The sequence below is a fragment of the Fukomys damarensis genome, unplaced genomic scaffold, assembly GCF_012274545.1.
Source record: "Fukomys damarensis isolate Sample0158 unplaced genomic scaffold, DMR_v1.0_HiC HiC_scaffold_13, whole genome shotgun sequence".
NCBI classification, from domain to species: domain Eukaryota; kingdom Metazoa; phylum Chordata; class Mammalia; order Rodentia; family Bathyergidae; genus Fukomys; species Fukomys damarensis.
Window position 1 is genome coordinate 38,963,425 of NW_022900925.1, and position 16,726 is coordinate 38,980,150.

At 45.5% G+C, this 16,726-nt stretch overlaps 1 protein-coding gene across 1 annotated transcript in view; it reads right to left on the reverse strand.

Annotated features, from left to right (window-relative positions):
- The window catches only part of Gpatch8 (G-patch domain containing 8), a 56,506-nt gene that overhangs the window by 10,634 nt on the left and 29,146 nt on the right, over positions 1–16,726 (reverse strand). Inside the window, exons 3-5 of the mRNA XM_033763146.1 lie at positions 13,706–13,773; positions 12,973–13,059; positions 9,008–9,151 (exon numbers count right to left, since the gene is read on the reverse strand). Coding sequence (XP_033619037.1) covers positions 9,008–9,151; positions 12,973–13,059; positions 13,706–13,732 — 258 coding nt within the window. The 5' untranslated portion in view covers positions 13,733–13,773. The remainder of the gene's footprint in view (positions 1–9,007; positions 9,152–12,972; positions 13,060–13,705; positions 13,774–16,726) is intronic.

Genomic DNA, 16,726 nt, shown 5'->3' on the forward strand with positions numbered 1-16,726 from the left:
TTTTTTTTTTTTTTTTTTTTGGTTACCAGGGATCAAACTCAGGACCTTGAACTTGCAAGGCAGGTGCAATGCCGCTAAGTACATCCCTGGCCCAAGCCCAGCTTAAAACTTAGTTTTCTACCTACATTTTAAACAAAATTAACATTTTTCTTTGGTACCGAAGATCGAGCTCGGGTCCTTGTACTTGCCAGGCAGGCAGTGGAAACCACTGAGCTAAATCTCCAGCCCCAACAAAATTTAAATTTAACTTAAACTTTAAAGTTTTTCTCAAATCTGTCATCTTTTCCCTGGCTAGCCGTAAGGCTGTAAAGTGCCCCATGCCCCATCATTTCCCTCCTCCTTAGCAGAACTCTCACCTTCTGGAGGCTTTTGTTGAACTCTAGACCACCGTCCAAAGGAACAATGACTCACCCATGTCTAGAGCCTCCAGGTGAGTCAGAGATGAGGTTCCCTGATAATTCCACAGCCACCCACCCAGGCTAGTCAGTCCCTGATGCAGAGAGGGGACCATGACCACATGGCCTTGGGCGCAGGCAGAGGCAGAGACAGAGGAACATGGGACAAAGGTAACAGAACCAGCCCAGCAGCCCCCGTGGGCAGACCTCAGTTGGGAGCCAGGACTCCCATGGGGGTTAGCTCCAGATTCCACGTCTGGGAGCACAGAGCTTCCTAACACAATCTGTACCCTCAGGCCCACCAGTGACAATGCTAAGATGCAGGGCTAAAGCTTGAATCTTCCAGCAGCCAACTCCAAGCCTCTCCAGCCTACTTGAGGTCAGACTGAACCCTTCTTGAAGGTTCTACTGATCCTCCCAAGCTGGGCTGTGCTGTCAGCACCGTCACACCTGTCCCTCAGTGATGGTCACCTTGCGTGTTCGCAGAGCTGGGGACAGGGCCCTCGATGAGACCTGTGGCTGCAGCTGTCTCCACACACGGCACCACCACATCATGGAGGAAACATCAAGGGCGACGCAGACACCCACCAGGTCTCCATCCAGCACCGCCGTCTCTGCGTATGGGCCAGCGCTGTGGCCCCTGCTCATCAGCCCGGCAGTGCGTGGGGGTACTGGTCTACAGAAGGGTTCTGGTAAGTATCTGGTAATTTGGTTTAAATACTGCAGCTTTCTTTCTTTTTTTTTTTTTTTTGATCTTTGCTTTTTCCCCAATTTTTTTTTATTCCTGTAAGAAAGGCTGATACGACACATTCTCACATCTCTAACATAGGACACATTCAAGTTATATGATAGTCTTCCAGCTAGTAATCAGATAGTAGGGAACTTTCTTGTTTAGAGAAACAAAAAGCCTAAATATTTTTTGTTTTGGTACCGGAGATCAACCTCAGGACCCTGCACTTTTGAGGAAGGTGGCCGAACCTCTGAGCTAAATCCCCAGCCCAAAAACCTGAATTTTTAAATCCCTATTTCTAGATAGAATTGGGCCTAATGAGAAGGGAAATAATGACCAGAAGCTTAATTCTCTATCACAAAGTGACTTTTAGGGGAGAGGGTTCTGTGATCAAACCCACACCCGTGCACAGGCCAAGCCTTCATTTTAACCCTGAGCTATACTACTGGCCTAAGTAAAATTTTTTAACAGAAAAATTCTTTGGTACATTTTGGGCATATATAATGACAACATTCATTGCAGGGAATGTGCACATATCTAAGAAGTAAATTTTGACAGACTGGAGTACATTCCACTGAGCTACCTTCCCAGCCCCTTTACAAAACCTTTCTGGAACAATGTCTCAATAAAGTTGCTAAGTTGCCCAGGATGGGTGATCTTCCTGCCTCAGCCTCCCAAATTGCTGGGATTATAGGGTGTGCCACTGTTTTATTTAACATTTTAAGGAGTGTCAAACACTTTTGAGAAGGACTGCACCATTCTAACTCAGCAATATAAAAGGGCTCCAAGTGCTCCAAATCCTGTCACTTGTGGGGTCTGGGGAGGGGTCTGAGATTGAACCTGAGGCTGCACTCATGCTGAAAGGGCGCTTACCAGTGAGCTGGCCTATCCCATGGGTGTGCAACTGCATTGCGTGTGGGCTCTCAAGTACTGTGCACACCAGCTCACAGCTCGTTCACACCACTATCATTCAAAAACCTGTTCTGCAATATTTAAATCCTATTAACCTTTCAGACCACAACAGAACACAGAGCCAGATTCCACAGTGTCAACAGCACAGGGCATCGCTGTGCCGACTCTACAGCTACTAGGCACAATCCGAGTGGGAAGGGAGGAACCAGAGCAAGGCAGGCTCATGTCCGTCTAGGCGGGGGTTCTGTGCTGCAGTGAAGAACAGCTGTAGTGGGCTGGAGGAGTCTGGCCTGCCCGCAACGCACTGAAAGGGCTGCTGCAGGTCACCACTGCTCAGACACGCAGTCCCTAAGCAGACACAGACTCTGGAAGGAGCACTCAATAAGACCGTGACTGAGGCCTAAGCAGTCTCCTCCCCAAGCCACCCAGAAGGGCGAGGACATCAAATCTAGCAAACGTGCTCAGTCCTTCGAAGGCCAACCATAGGATCCAGTTCCCTACTAAGCAGAATGGTCCCCCAGAGGGCTGCCACAGAGACATAAGGACCACTGGCTCTAGAATGCTGGCCTCTCTGCCACCGGCCTGGAAAAAAAACGCAGAATGTTGGGTCCTGAGATGGGAGCCTTCCTTTATACTTCCGTGTGTTTCTCAAAGTGCCATCTCTTCAGAAGGGAGCTAAGTCAACACTAGGAAGCTTCAGACGCACACTTCTGGACCCTGCTTCTGTGGTCCTAGGGACTGAGCCTAGGGCTTCATACTAAGTGCTATTCCAGCCCTTGGTACTCATGTTTTTTTTCTTTCCCCTTCATACTGGGGATTGAACTTGGGTCCCTGTGCTTGTGAGGCACGCGGGGCACCACTGAGCTAAATCCCCGGCCCAGCACTTGGTTGGCGAGCTACCCAGGCTGGGCTGGAGCTCTCAATCCTCGTGCCTCTCTCACTGCACCTGGCATGGTTCTCCATTTTTGCCAGACACTGTCACATGGTCACTGAGGGGTCAATGTCCTGTGCCATACTCAATACCCAGACAATCCCCAGAACACACTTGTGGGTATGTGAGCCTGGTGGCTTTACTGAGAACTGTTTTTTCCTCTTCATTTTAGCCTATGATTATGTTCTCTCACCTGTCACTGACTTCTGTATTCTTTCCCCACTGAACATTGAAGCAACACTTAGGTATGAGCCCTGATGCAAATCTGCAGTGGTTTGTGGGTCTGACAAGTTCTGGTATGTCTATGTGTCCTGAATCAAACACCAAAAAATGTCTCTAGAGGAAAAAACCCAATCAATAAACTGAAACCTCAAACGGGAAGTGACCAGTCCAAGCATCACTGACTGATCTTTTTGTTAAGTTCAAAAATGACTATTCCTCCTATCACCGAGGAATCTCTCACAACACACTGCATTCCACCCTGTATTTCATTTCTCAGTAATGCGGAAAACTCCAATTTCTGTTCCTCAGTAATATGTTACCGGAAACTGAAATAATCAACAAAAAGTGAGTAATGCTGTCAAAAAGCAGATGCAGGGCTGGGGATTTAGCTCAGTGGTGCTGCTGTAAGGTACTGAGTTCGATCCCTGGTACTCCCTGCTCCAAAAAAGCAGATGCTGTCTTTAGACAAAGTTAACTACCTGATATATTAATAGATTATATTCTGAATAGAGAATAGAATATTCTGAATAGAGTTCAGAATAGAGAAATCATGAGTGGCTGCTACAGGACCACCTGTTTCAGTTCAGCTAAAGTTCATTTACTACTTCTACCCATAGCTGAAGCAGACACTGATACTGACAGAAAAATACGATGTGTGTTGAATTTACAAACTCATTATAATAAAAACCACACTGCTATTAACCCTCTTCAAAATGCCCTCTCCCATCTAACTTATCGCATCATTCTTGCCACGCTCTAAAGCCGCTGAGTCCTCTATTTTATCTTTTACCAGGTATGGTAAAAAATACGGTGCATGCTGCCACCAAGCACCACTGGACAGAAAGGCAGTGACGGTGTCCTCACTCAGCTTAATCATCGGATGTGACACAGTGTGACCTATGGCTCTTCCTCAAAGTCAAAATGACCACAAAAGGAAAATGTTTTTAATCAGTTCAGGGCATTAAGGTAACCATGACAGTGTAGATGAACAACTCACAGGACTTCCAGAACTGCTTCAGAAAGTGGTAAGAACACAGCTGAGTGTGGGTGCATGCCTATCATCCCAGCACTCAGAAGGGGGGCAGAGGCAGGAGGGTTACCACAAGTTCAAAGCCAGCCTGGGCTACACAGAGTTCAAGGACAGCCTGCACCACACCATGAGACCCTGTCTCAAAAAAACAGGAAAAAAGAGAGAAAAAAAGAAAGAGGCATGAGCAATGCAACAGTGTTTGAAAAAAAGGGGATTAATAGCAATGTGTCTTAAAAACTTAAGCATTCACCAGTATATTTCAATCATGTCTCGTATGTTTTTTCAAAACATGTGAAAAGTATAGGGGTTTTCATACTAGGGTGATTTTAGCAGAAAGAAGAGGCAGGCTGAAAGTACTCTTTCCTCTGAGACACTGTTTTTAGGTTTGTTGAGACAGGGTCTCACTGTGACTTCAAACTGTCCTGGCTCACTGTGTAGCCACGCTGTCCTCAAACTCTTGCTGATCTTTCTACCCCAGCCTTCCCAGTGCTGGGATTACTGGCATGCAGTACCATGCCCAGCTGACACTGATTTTTCTTAGAAGGTAAGGGGATTTTTGTTGTTTCACTATGTTGCCTAGGTCAGTCTTAAACTCCTGGACTCAAGTGATCCTCCTGAGCAGCTGTGACTACAGGTTTGCACCACATTTTAGGGAAATTTCTGAAGCTGCTTTTAGTGACAAATTTGACAACTGTTATCAGAAGGAAGCTGGTTCCAACACTAACAGTAAGGGGGCCACTTCCCCAGGGGAAGTAAGTATCCGTAGGCACCAGTGTGGGACAGAAGGAAAGGGAGATCAGAGGGTCTGGTAGATAACAGAGGGAGTCACAGGCTGTGTACAAGAAGGATGCAGTGGGAACCATGGGGCCTGGAGGGGAGCCAGGAGCCCTTGGCTTCGATCAATGGCCATGCAAGTTTGAAATCAATGAGCCCATTTATGCTAAGACTCAAATGTTTTGATTGATTGTATGAAACTCACATAGGTCACCCAGAAAAATCCAAGAAAGAGAATACATTTCATCACGTTCCACTGTTGTGAGTGTCCTGAAACTGAATCACTAGGCACTGAATGGCTACAACTGAAGAGGTGGACTGGGGTATGACTGCACTCAGGGTGATGAGGCAGGAGGGTCTCGAGTTGTCAGCGTGAGCAACTCAGCAAGACTCTGGCTCAAAATAAAGAGGGCAAGGGGCTGGGGATTTATCTCAGTGGCACGGCACCTGCCTCGCAAGCACAAGGTCCTGAGTTCAATTCCCAGTACTAAAAAAAATCAAACAACAACAACAACAACAACAACAACAACAACAAAGGGCCAAGGATTTAACTCAGTGAGAGGGTTGGCTCTGGGTTCAATCTCCAGTACTGAAGAACAAAAACAGACAAGCAAGTAAAAAGAAACCAAACAAAATGAAGCTAATACCACGAAGACCAGACCAAAATATATCCCTGAGGCAAATTAGTGATCTCTAGAGGAACAAGGGAGGGAGAAAGGAAGGAAGAGACAAGAAAAAAAGTGAAACAGAAGGAAAAAATGGAAATAAAGCTTTAGTACAAAGGGAGGGGAAGGGGCTTGAAAGGGAATGGGATAAAATAAAATTTATTTTAAAAAATGTGTCCTCTCTAGCTCTTTAACTAGAATGATTCTCAGGAGCACAAGCAGAATTTACAGAAATGGTAAACTGGGCAGCTGCCCATGAAACTTTGTGAGGCAGGCACACTGCCACGGTGCCCCACCTAGGTCTGATTACTAATCTGTCAAGCACGGCCTCACACCTACTTGTGGAGAATGGGTATTTGTTGGAGACTGAATTTAAACCCTGATAAGCTCAAGAAAATGTTGCACTGTCGTATCCATCAGCAGACAAGGTTTTTAGACAGGGTCTCATTTGCAGCAATTCTGCTTCAGTCATGCCCAGTAGTACTATGCCTTTTTAAAGAAATAAATTTATAGGTTTGATCCCTGGTACAAACACACACACACACACACACACACACACACACACACACACACACACACACGCACACACGCACACACGCACTGCTTTGAGATTCTATGAAGTGCAATAAGATAACAGTATGGGAAAAGGAGAAAAGGCCAACATTTCAACCAAATGAGTAGCACTCCCCAAAAGCAAAACAAAGGAATTATGTTCTATCTGGTTTCTGGTCCCTGCCCCTGGACTGGACCCACGGCCTCACACGGAGCTACACTCCTAGTTCTTTTCACTTTCTATTTTCAGACAATGTCTTGTTAAGGTACCCAGGTTGGCTTTGAACTTGTACTGTCAGCCTGAGCCTCCCTAATACCTAGGTAAAGGGCTGTGCCACCATGCCCAGCCATCTGTGTGTTTTTTTTTGTTTGTTTTTTGGTACTAGGGATCAAACTCAGATCCTTGTGCTTGTAAGTAAGGCAGGCTCCAGAATCAGGCTAAATTCCTGGCCCTATTCTTTTTTTTTTTAACACCGAAGATTTGCTTTTGATGAAGGTAAAGAAACAAACACACATGTGCTCATTAGTTACATGAACTAGAGGTTTTCCCAGACCAGGGATCGCACCCACGTATTTTCCATTTGGGGACAGGAGAGAGAGACCCTCTCTCAGACAAACCCACACATTTCTATCCATCTTGTGATGATCTAAGAAGGAGCAGTAGTGAAAGTCCGGGTGATCTAGGCAAGTGCTTTGTGACTCTTTCCCACACAGCTCAGGTGTCTGCACTACATGAAGGTCACACGGTGCCAGCTGCCTGGGCGCTCCTCACAGGATGGCCCTGCCCCTGCACTGGGAAGGGGCACTGCGAGAGGCTTTCCCGAGCACGGCAGCGTTCAGCGCATCCTCCATCCATGACCTCCACAACGTCCCCACATACTGCCCAGCTCAGCACCTGGGCACTGACACCACAGGGCACAGCTGCCCAGCCACCCTGCCAGACAGCAGAACCATCAGCGCAGTCACAGCTATGGGACTTTACCAGCCCTGTACATCTGCTCAGGTTTCACCTGTAAACCTGTTTAGCCTTGACAGAATCTCCCTGCTTAGGAAGTAATTGTTTTTCTACACATTTTTCAAGTTTATATACTTTACCTAGTTTACTTTTTTTAGCTGAAATTTTACTGAAGAAATGCTCAAGAGCCCAAAAATGTGGGCAAGTATAGGACTTAGATGCTGTCTTTGTTAATTCCATTAAAAAAAAGAAAATAACAACTTGCAAAGTAGAAAATAAGCAGTATTTACTGTCACATTTTGTTTCTGAAGATGATTCTTTGAGGGTACTGCCCACGTATCTCTAAATTTCTCTTCTTTGAATCTGGTAGAGCTTACACCACCATTAAAACAATACCAAAGGCAGGTAAGCTGTCTTGAACATGAATTCATCAAGAGACCTCCTCCCCACACTGGGGACAGGACCGAGGGCTCTGCACCGCAACATTCCCAGTCCTTAAAAATTCCGACACAGGCTCTTGCTATGCTGCTCAGGCTGGGCTTGAACCTGCAAAGACCTTCCTGCCTTTGTCTCCTGCTGCACCCAGCCAGGAGAATCTTACTTAGGTGGGTAACGGGGAAGGGATGTTTCGAGATGGTGTCTACACTGCCCACCTTCAGAGCTTGCCTTTCACTTTTGTTCTGAACTCTAGGGTTGGCTGGAAGATGAAGAAAAAGCAACAAAATGAAAATAATCCCATGAAAAAACAACAAAAAACCTAATTCAACAGGTTCAGCTTTAGACATGTTATTCCAGTAATGAGCATACATTTTATGTCTAACAAAAATAACTATTGATACAAGATCCCAATGATGAATGTAACTGTACTGTATACCTAAAAAGTACCAATAAACTCAATTAAAAAAAAAAAAACCCACAAAAACAAAAACTATTGTATTCCACACAACCTGGCAAAGCTTGCTAATATCAACCAAAATCAAACTCAAAAGAAAAATAAAAAGTTTTTGGTGGTACTGGTGATTGAGCCCGGGGAGTTCTACCACAATACTTTTTATTTTGAGACAAGGTCTTGCTCAGTCACCCAGGCTGGTATCACAAATGAGATCATCTTGGTTTAGCCTCCCGGGCAGCTGGGACTTGGGATGTGCACCACTGCCTGCTCCAAACTGTTCTGCGAGGCGGAACTGTGCCATGGAGTCTAAAGATTCCTTTCTCCTTTTAAAGTCCTTTGGCAAATACTGCCAGTAACGAATTTCTTAACAAAAACCAAAAAGACTATGCAGAAAGCGCAATTCATTTTATAACTCTCCAACATGCAGTATTAATGATTTTTGTTAAACACTCATGTTAAAGATGACATCTAGTTCTGTTCCTTCTCCAGATTCATCTGCCTTCTGAGGTATGCTAAGTAGCAAAACGCCTTGCTGACAGGGAATGGCAACCCAGAAAATGTGATCTCTGACTCTCATCCCATCTAGGGCCAAGCCTGGGAGTCTGACTTATTCAGAACGGGCAGAGGAAGAGGCAACAAATCCCCAGCAAGCCTCAGCTGAACCGCCAAAGGTAATAAAGACTTAGAAATTGCTCAAAGCCACAGACTATTATCCAAGAGTCACAAAACTCACAATTCTGCATTTTACTTAAAATAGCAAGACAGTATGGTATGGGCGGGAGAGGAAGGGGGTATCTAACCAGGAACTCTGCCAATGAGAAAGTCACATGAAGCCTGGCAGACATGAGAAGCCACAGTCACCATGCTCAGTCACCATGGGCCCACTCGCAATCCAACCGTGGCAACATGAGACGAGGTGTTGTCCACCATGGCAAGCAACACTGCTCACCTGCTTGTGCGCATGGTCATAGGAGTTGATGTGGTTGTCAAACTCCTGGTGCTTCTGATACTGCTTGTCACAGAGTTCACAGTAGAAGTTGGCACGGAGGTCTTCCAAGGCCTTGGCGATCGCCTTCTCTTTGTCAACGTAATCCTGAAAGACCCACAAGAAACCCAAATGATAAAGATAAATGCTAAACTTCAGGTGGATGCTATGAGTAAAACAACACATTTTGGCTCCTAAAATCTCAGACATTGGACAATCTGTTACAGAACATGAAGTGACTATAAATTACTTAAGTACGAAATAGAATTCCAAAAATGACCAAGCATGAAACGCCATAAAAGTAAGCAAGCAGACTGCAGAAAGAATCAGAGAAGATGCTAACAACTGCAGCATGTAATTATAAAACAAGCAAATGGGCTGGGGATTTAGCTCAGTGGCACTGCACCTGCCTTGCAAATGCAAGGTCCTGAGTTCAATCCCTGGTACAAAAACAAAACAAAACAAAACAAAAAAATAAACAAAAACAAGCAAATGAATAAAGAAGAAACCCAAAGCACATCAGATGGGCTCAAAAGGGTTCACGGCGACGCTGCAATACGAATGCAGAGTGGCTGCACAGCACTGGGGACACTGCTCTAAAGCCTGAAGTGTAGGCCTGCAATGGGTTTTGATTTATGATACACACAGTGAGCTCCCCTTTAAAAAGATAGACAAAAACAAAAACAAACAAACAAACAAAAAACCTAACCCACAAGTACAAGCACAGATGAGAGAGCCAGATGTTCAGGTGGTAACAGCTATGATTTCTCCGCAGTGCATGGTGTGGTGCCACAGAAGCAAGTGCTGCAAAGCTCCTCACTGCAGCTCCAGAACCAGTGTGCATCTGTGCTCAGGCGGGCACCACAGAGGCGAGCACAAGTGCCCAGCCAGTAGGGCACAGACCACGTGAGGCCCGGCAGCAGGCACAGTAACCACAGGACAGGAGAGAGGTTACCTACACCTCAGGGATTTCACCAGAAAACCACTCCTTTTCCCTATGGCACCTTCTTTACAGTTTCTCTGAGAATCTTCTTGTAGCAAACATTTATAATTGTTTTTATCTTTGTTCCCCAAAATGCTTTTGCTGGGTATACACCTGTGGGGTGATGATTGTTTGCAGAAGCACATTTGTGTCTAACTTGTTACTGCAACAGTAATTTGAAGATTATGTCCTGTCTTTTTTGCAGTGTTGGGAATCAAATTCAGAGTGTCACATGTGGTAGGCAAGTGCTCTACCCTGAGCTCCATCCCCAGCCCAAGACCATGCTTTTACTTTGGTTTCGTGCAGTTTTTGCTCTGTGATGTGTCAATGTGGGATTTCTGGTCATGTCTGAGACTCAATGGGCTTCCTCCGCCTGCAAGTCGGTGTCTTTCATCCATCTGGGGTTCTTGTCTTCCAGCATCACCTCTGCTTCATTCTTGCTTCCTTTAGTTGTCTCCCCATGCATCAGAGCAGTGCTACGATCTAATGCAGCCTCTGTAAGTACTATGCTCCATTTCTGTCTTGATCTCCCCACTCTGTACTCTGAATATTTCCTTAGCAGAGTTGTAACACTCGGATCTATGCAATCTCTCCAAATCATCTCAATGACTTTTATTTTTTGAGAAAGGTCTCACAGGCTGGCCTTGAGCTCAGGATCTCCTGCCTCAGCCTCCCTGGTGCAGGGATCCCAGTGTGTCACCTCGCCCAGCTACAGTGGGATTTTTTTAGTCTTCCTGTTCTTTGCTCATCATTTAAGTCCATTTTATCTTTACATGTTTTACACCCAAATTTCTTACGTGCTTCAGCTAATACTCTAAGTCCTACAGAAGTAACTGACTCTTTTCTCCCTGCTCACTCTAGTCTCAGCTTTCTGAGTAAGCTTGTGACTCTTCTGCCTGCACTGCCCTTTCTGAGAGTATTAAATACTCCAGGAGTCCCTGGAAGCCTGTGTGGATCTAGAGGCGGCTGAATGTTTCTCCAGGAGGGTACTAACTGCCTGAGACTACCTTAAACCACTGTATTTCATTTACTCTTAAAATGCCACTCAGCCAGGCATGGTGGCACACACCTGTAATCCCAGCACTTGGGAGGCTGAGGCAGGAAGACCACTGTGAGTTCAAGGCCAGCCTGAACTATCTAGTGAGACCCTGTTTCAAAAGAAAACTAAAAGTTATTGCTTTCGTGAACTTTAATTCTTATTTTTTAATCCCATAAGAAATTCTTGGGCCGGGGATTTAGTTCAGCGGTTCAGTGGCCTGCCTTGCAAGCACAAGGACCCGAGTTCAATCCCCAGGACCAAAAAAAAAAAAGAAAAGAAATTCTTATTTTAAGCCCATAAAAAATTCTTACTTTAAGTTTACCTAAATACTTAACCATTTTCTCTATTCATCATTTATTTTTGTGTCTAAAACCTTCCTGAAGTCATTTTCTTTCTGAAGAACAATCTTTACCAAATTCAATCACTTCTCATAGCCTGTTTGTCTGAAAATGGTTTTATCCACCCTTGCATTGGCAAGACTCTAGCTGGTGTGTAACTTCAGGCTGCCAGGTACTTTCTGCACAACAATCTATTTCCAAATGCAGCTTGTGAGAAGGCCTCAGCCTGCAACTCTTAGGAAGCAAACTGTTTCAGGGGACCCTGAGGTCTCTGCGACACCCACATGCTAGTTTTAAAAGGATGTCTTTAGACACAGATTACTTTTTATTTGCTCAGCTTAAGATTCTTCGGGCATCTCACATTTTTATTTGGGTATTTTTGTTTTCTCTCTCTTTTTTTGTACTGGGGGTTAAACCTAGGTCCTCAGGCAGGCTAGGCAAGCACTCTACCATTAAGCTGTATGTCCAGTTCTTCTTTAGTAAAGAGTTTACCTTTATCCTGGGTGTGGTAGTGCACACCTGTGATTCTAGCCCTCAGGAGGCTCAGGCAGGAGGATCATCACCATGAGGCCAGCCTGGGCTACATAGTGAGTTCAAGGATAGTCTGAACTATATAGTGAGACTGTGTTTCAAAAAACCAAAACCAAAACGAGTTTATTTTGAATGAAAGCCTTGCTAAGTTCAAATTGCCAAGGCTTGCCTTGAGCTTCTACTCCTTGTGCTCAGCCTCCCAAATAGGTAGGCACCCCGAAGCCCAGCTATTATCTTTTTTAATGGCTGAAAAATTCCAGCCACTGCCACTTCAAATACTGCTTCTGACTCATGTTTTTCGTTTCTTCCAGAATTCTAGTCTTTTGTTTGTTGTTTGTTTTGAGACAGGGTTTTGCTGTGTAGCTCAGGCTGGCCTCGAACTCATGATGACCCTCCTGCCTCAGCCTCCTGAGTGCTGGGATTACAGGTGCGCACCATCACACCCAGCTTACTCCATTTTTAAAATGGCACACTGAAAGAAAAAATTCAACTCAATACTTCCATAGAACAAATTTCTGCTTTAGAATTGAATTTAATTAGCAATGAGCAAAAACATTCTTAAATCTTGCTCTTGAAACACCCCACTCTTTTTTGGTACCAGAGATCGAACTTGGGCCCTCGTGCTTCTAGGGCAGGCATTGGAACCACTGAGCCAAATCTCCAGCAGTATACCCTACTCATTTTAAAAGCACAGCCAAACTGTGTTAACTCCTCAAGCTCTCAACAGATGGATTCTTAGCTTTTTTTTTAGCAGCACTACACAAGTGCTGCACCGCTAGACTCCACCCAAGCCCTTAGTAACAACTGCAACTGCTGCTACCACTTGGCCACCTATGCACCAGGCAGTGCAGCTTCAAATGTTACTAACAAAGTCTTCCCAGCAGACCATGAAGGAGGCACGAGACCTCTAAGTCTGCCTGCAGTGGTGAACAAGGAAGCAGCAAAAACCCGAGCTCTGCTGTCTGTGCCTGACTCACCCCCAGTGGAAAGGCATGGTGTGCTCAGGGGTGAGCTCTTGCAGAAAGGGTATTTCACCAACCTTGTACTTCTGCCTCAGCTCTTCTGTGTCTTCTTTTTCCACTTCTAGGACACGGCGCCGTTCGGTAGCATCTTCGGCATAATCGAGCTTGACAAAAAGAGAGTTAGTTTTATTTCCTATGGAGCCCCAAAATGAGCTATGAAAAAGGCACTGGCACAACTACAGTGCTGCCTGAAGAACTTGGGGACCCTGCTCGAGACTTCCTTGATGCTGTGCTGTCCCCTGAGAAAAGAACACAGCACGACTTGTTAACCCTTTTGTGCTGGTGGCTTCCCTCCAAGAAGCACATTCTCTTAAAACAGACTTCAGTTCTACGTTCATCACCAAGTGAGCAATGGGAAAGGCAGAAAATATGGACAAATGAAAGCAGGTATCACAGATGATAGCCGTACACAACTCTCCGGGCAGCTTCCAGCACCATACCTGTCCCAGGAGTGAAGGAAGGAGCACCACTGCTGATACCAGCACCAGAGTCTGTCGGGCTCACCCAGATCTGGCTTCTTGGTGTCACTTGGAAAAGCCACTCAAATTCTTTATACCCCCGTGCCAGCAGGGGTGTGTGAGTGCCCTATGGGCCTCAGAGGCAGCAGTAATGGAGAATGTAAAATACATCATTTAACTGCACAAAGGAAAGGTTCAACGCTCTACTCCGCCTGGTCAGTGTTTTCCTGCACCAGCACCTGAATTTGGAGCTAACACCAATCTCAGCACACAGCCCGAGGAGACGGCTCACCTCCATCTCCATGCGGCCCATGCCCATGACATCATACTTGACAACGATGGGAATCGGGTCGGTTCTCCCTGGAACAGGAACATACAGCCAGGGTCAGGCGTGGCCAAGCCAACACTAAGGTGCACATTAGGCTGGGCAGTTAGAGGTCTTGCCATGGAGCGCAGAGACCAGAAAGCTACAGTGACCAAACACAGCCATTCTCACAGCTTACACACAGCTCCTCCTGCCCTGGCTTGAGCCAGTGACACTGTACAGAGGAACCCCGCCCCCCACTCGGAACAGACCAGACCACACCGGCAAACTCAGTTGCTTAGTGATGCCTGGTGGGGCTGAGCAGCAGCACAGTAGGCTTCTGCTGAAAACTGCAGCAGTCCCTCTTTAAAGGGTTCCAAGTACTTCCCAGGATCACCCCACTCCATGCACCGACACCCTCCAGCACATGGAGACCCTCCACTGACAGGCTTAAATCGAAAAGCTCGCTGTCAAATATGATGCAGTTAAACTCTGGAAGTACATACCACCAGGTGCAGCTTTTTTGAGTAAAAAGCAACAGCTGTCCTTAGGGACAAAGCAGTTTCACTTTTATCTGGTTGCATTTACCAGACTGAATTTAACATGGCTGTGCTGATTGGTAAGCTGTGAAAAGGACTAGTTGCGAAGAAAATTGACTTTAAACTAATTGATCTATGCTGGAAAAGTTTTAAATAAATATATATTTAATCCACTCATAACCAGCCAAACAAAGCAAAATGGGGCAGACAAGCACTTTACTACCACAGCTGTTTTACATCACAACTTGCGAGGGGCGTTGTGATGTAAGCCCACTGAGAAGGGACTTACCTTACCCGCGTGCACCTTTGTGAGAAAACTCAGGGTTTACTTCCCTCATTATTCACTCAGGTTGGTGTGAACAATCGGTTTTTGTTGTTATACACACATAAATATTATACCTTTGGGCTAAAAACTGATTTTCATCAGGCTAAATCTCAAGGATCAACCCCCGCCCCAAAAAAGCCATGATCGTGACAGGTTTCTGTCATGCAGAAAAAGAAGAAACTACTTTTCAAAATGAACAGCAACTATGTGTGTCCAGTTGCTCTATATTTGCAGATTCATTTTCTGTCTTTAAAACACAATGAAAAATAAATTCAGAAATTCATCAATATATCACTAATATCACATTGCTTTTAAACAGATAATTAGGAATGATTAGCATAATTTAAAAATCTGTTTAAATAAAGAAAATCTTATGAGGGCAGTTCTCCAAGTGCTCAGCCCTTCTGTGGATACTACCAAAGGCTGCCATCGAACAGTAAGGCTTGCCAGGGATGTAGCTCAGCAGCACCACGCCTGCCTGGCAAGCGGGAGGTCCTGAGTTTGATCCCCGGTAACAAAAAAAAGGAAAGGGGGAAAAAAAACCCAAAACAACCACCTTGGCTACCTTATGCCCAATGGTATAATAAATCCGCAGTGACTGCAATCTTTAGCAAAAGGACCAAATTAAAGACAGGTTATAGAAATGACTTCCTAAGTGCAGTATCACTTTCATAACATCTCAGGGATTTACTGGTAAAAACTAATGGTCCAATGATGGAATTGAAAAGAAATGTCCAATTTACTTTCTTTTTGGTATCATTTTTGTTCTGTGAGAATTTGTTCTGTAGTAAGAGTGTTTCGGTACAAATTCTTTACTTTTGTAAACCCCTGTTATAAACTGCATTAGTACTTTTGCCTTCTAAGGCAGTCAAAGTTTTAAAAATTTACTTATAAATTGCAGTAGCAAGTGCTAGTGCCCATTACATTGGGAATCAAGTTTTTGACAGTATTAGAATTTAACGTTTTAACTGATTTCTTTGGCAGTTCTAACACAAACAGACACATCCCTTCTTAACAGTACCCTTCTGTGAACAAGGGTCAGACAAGTTGCAGAAGGAAAGGAAAGGAAAATGAAATAGACCAAGCAGAAGGATGAAGGCTACAACAGAGAAAGGAAGCCTAACGTATTGGTGCACTGATGACAAAGGAGGAATTCAGTCTGAAAATAAAAAATTACCACTGCTAAGTTTACCATCACCACAACAAGTCCAGGGTCATAACGCTGTAAAAAAGAAACACCATCTGTTAGGCAGCAACCATGAGGGTGGGAAGCAGACCTTCTAGCAGGCCAGGGTGTTTCCATGGGGCCTATCCCTCCCCCGTTCAGCCAGGACCGAGGGGAGGTTCCTGAGCAGCAGCTGCTTCCCGCTGGTAGGCAAGGTCCAAGACCTCTGTGCCACTCGCTGTGGGGACAGGAAGACTGGGGCAGTGTTGCTGGGTTTACCGCAGAACTAGCTCTAGCTTGCAACCTCTCATTCAAGCTTCACCTGGGAAGTCAGGGTTCAGGGCCCAAAGATGGAGCTTTCTTTAAGTCACAGCACAATGGGATCAGATCAAGTGGACAGAGAAGAGATGATCAGCCTCTTCTGGAAGAACCCTAGGGGCAGGGCTGGTGGTGCTGAAAGACCGCTCTAAGAGTTTGTGACGATAAGAGGTCTGGCAGTCGAACCTCTCAGAGGTCTCTGTGACATGAACAGCTCAGGACCCTTGAGCGTGAGCCCACTAAGGACTGAGCAGGACTCTGTAAGCAAACTCTCCCCACACTCTGCTTCCTCTTCATGCAGACCTTGCAGGCCTGCTAATGTCCTTCTGCACTTTCCACATGCAACCAAGCCAAGCTGCGGAGGAACCTCCAGAGACACTCCAGAGACCGCAGCCGAACTCTGCACTCACTGAGGAAGGAACAGCAGCCCGGCTTCCTACGTGAGCGAGCAGGAGGTGACTTCTCCCTCTGCCTTCCAGAGGGAGCCTCAGAGCAAGGAGAACATGGTGGGCACACACCACACGCACACACACACCATTACAACACTCCACATCGAAACACACAACCCCTACACACCCCCACACTCAACACTAAACACACAGCATCCATTCCACACATGACCACACCAAGCACCACCCCCATACGCAGTTCTCAGTCTCCAA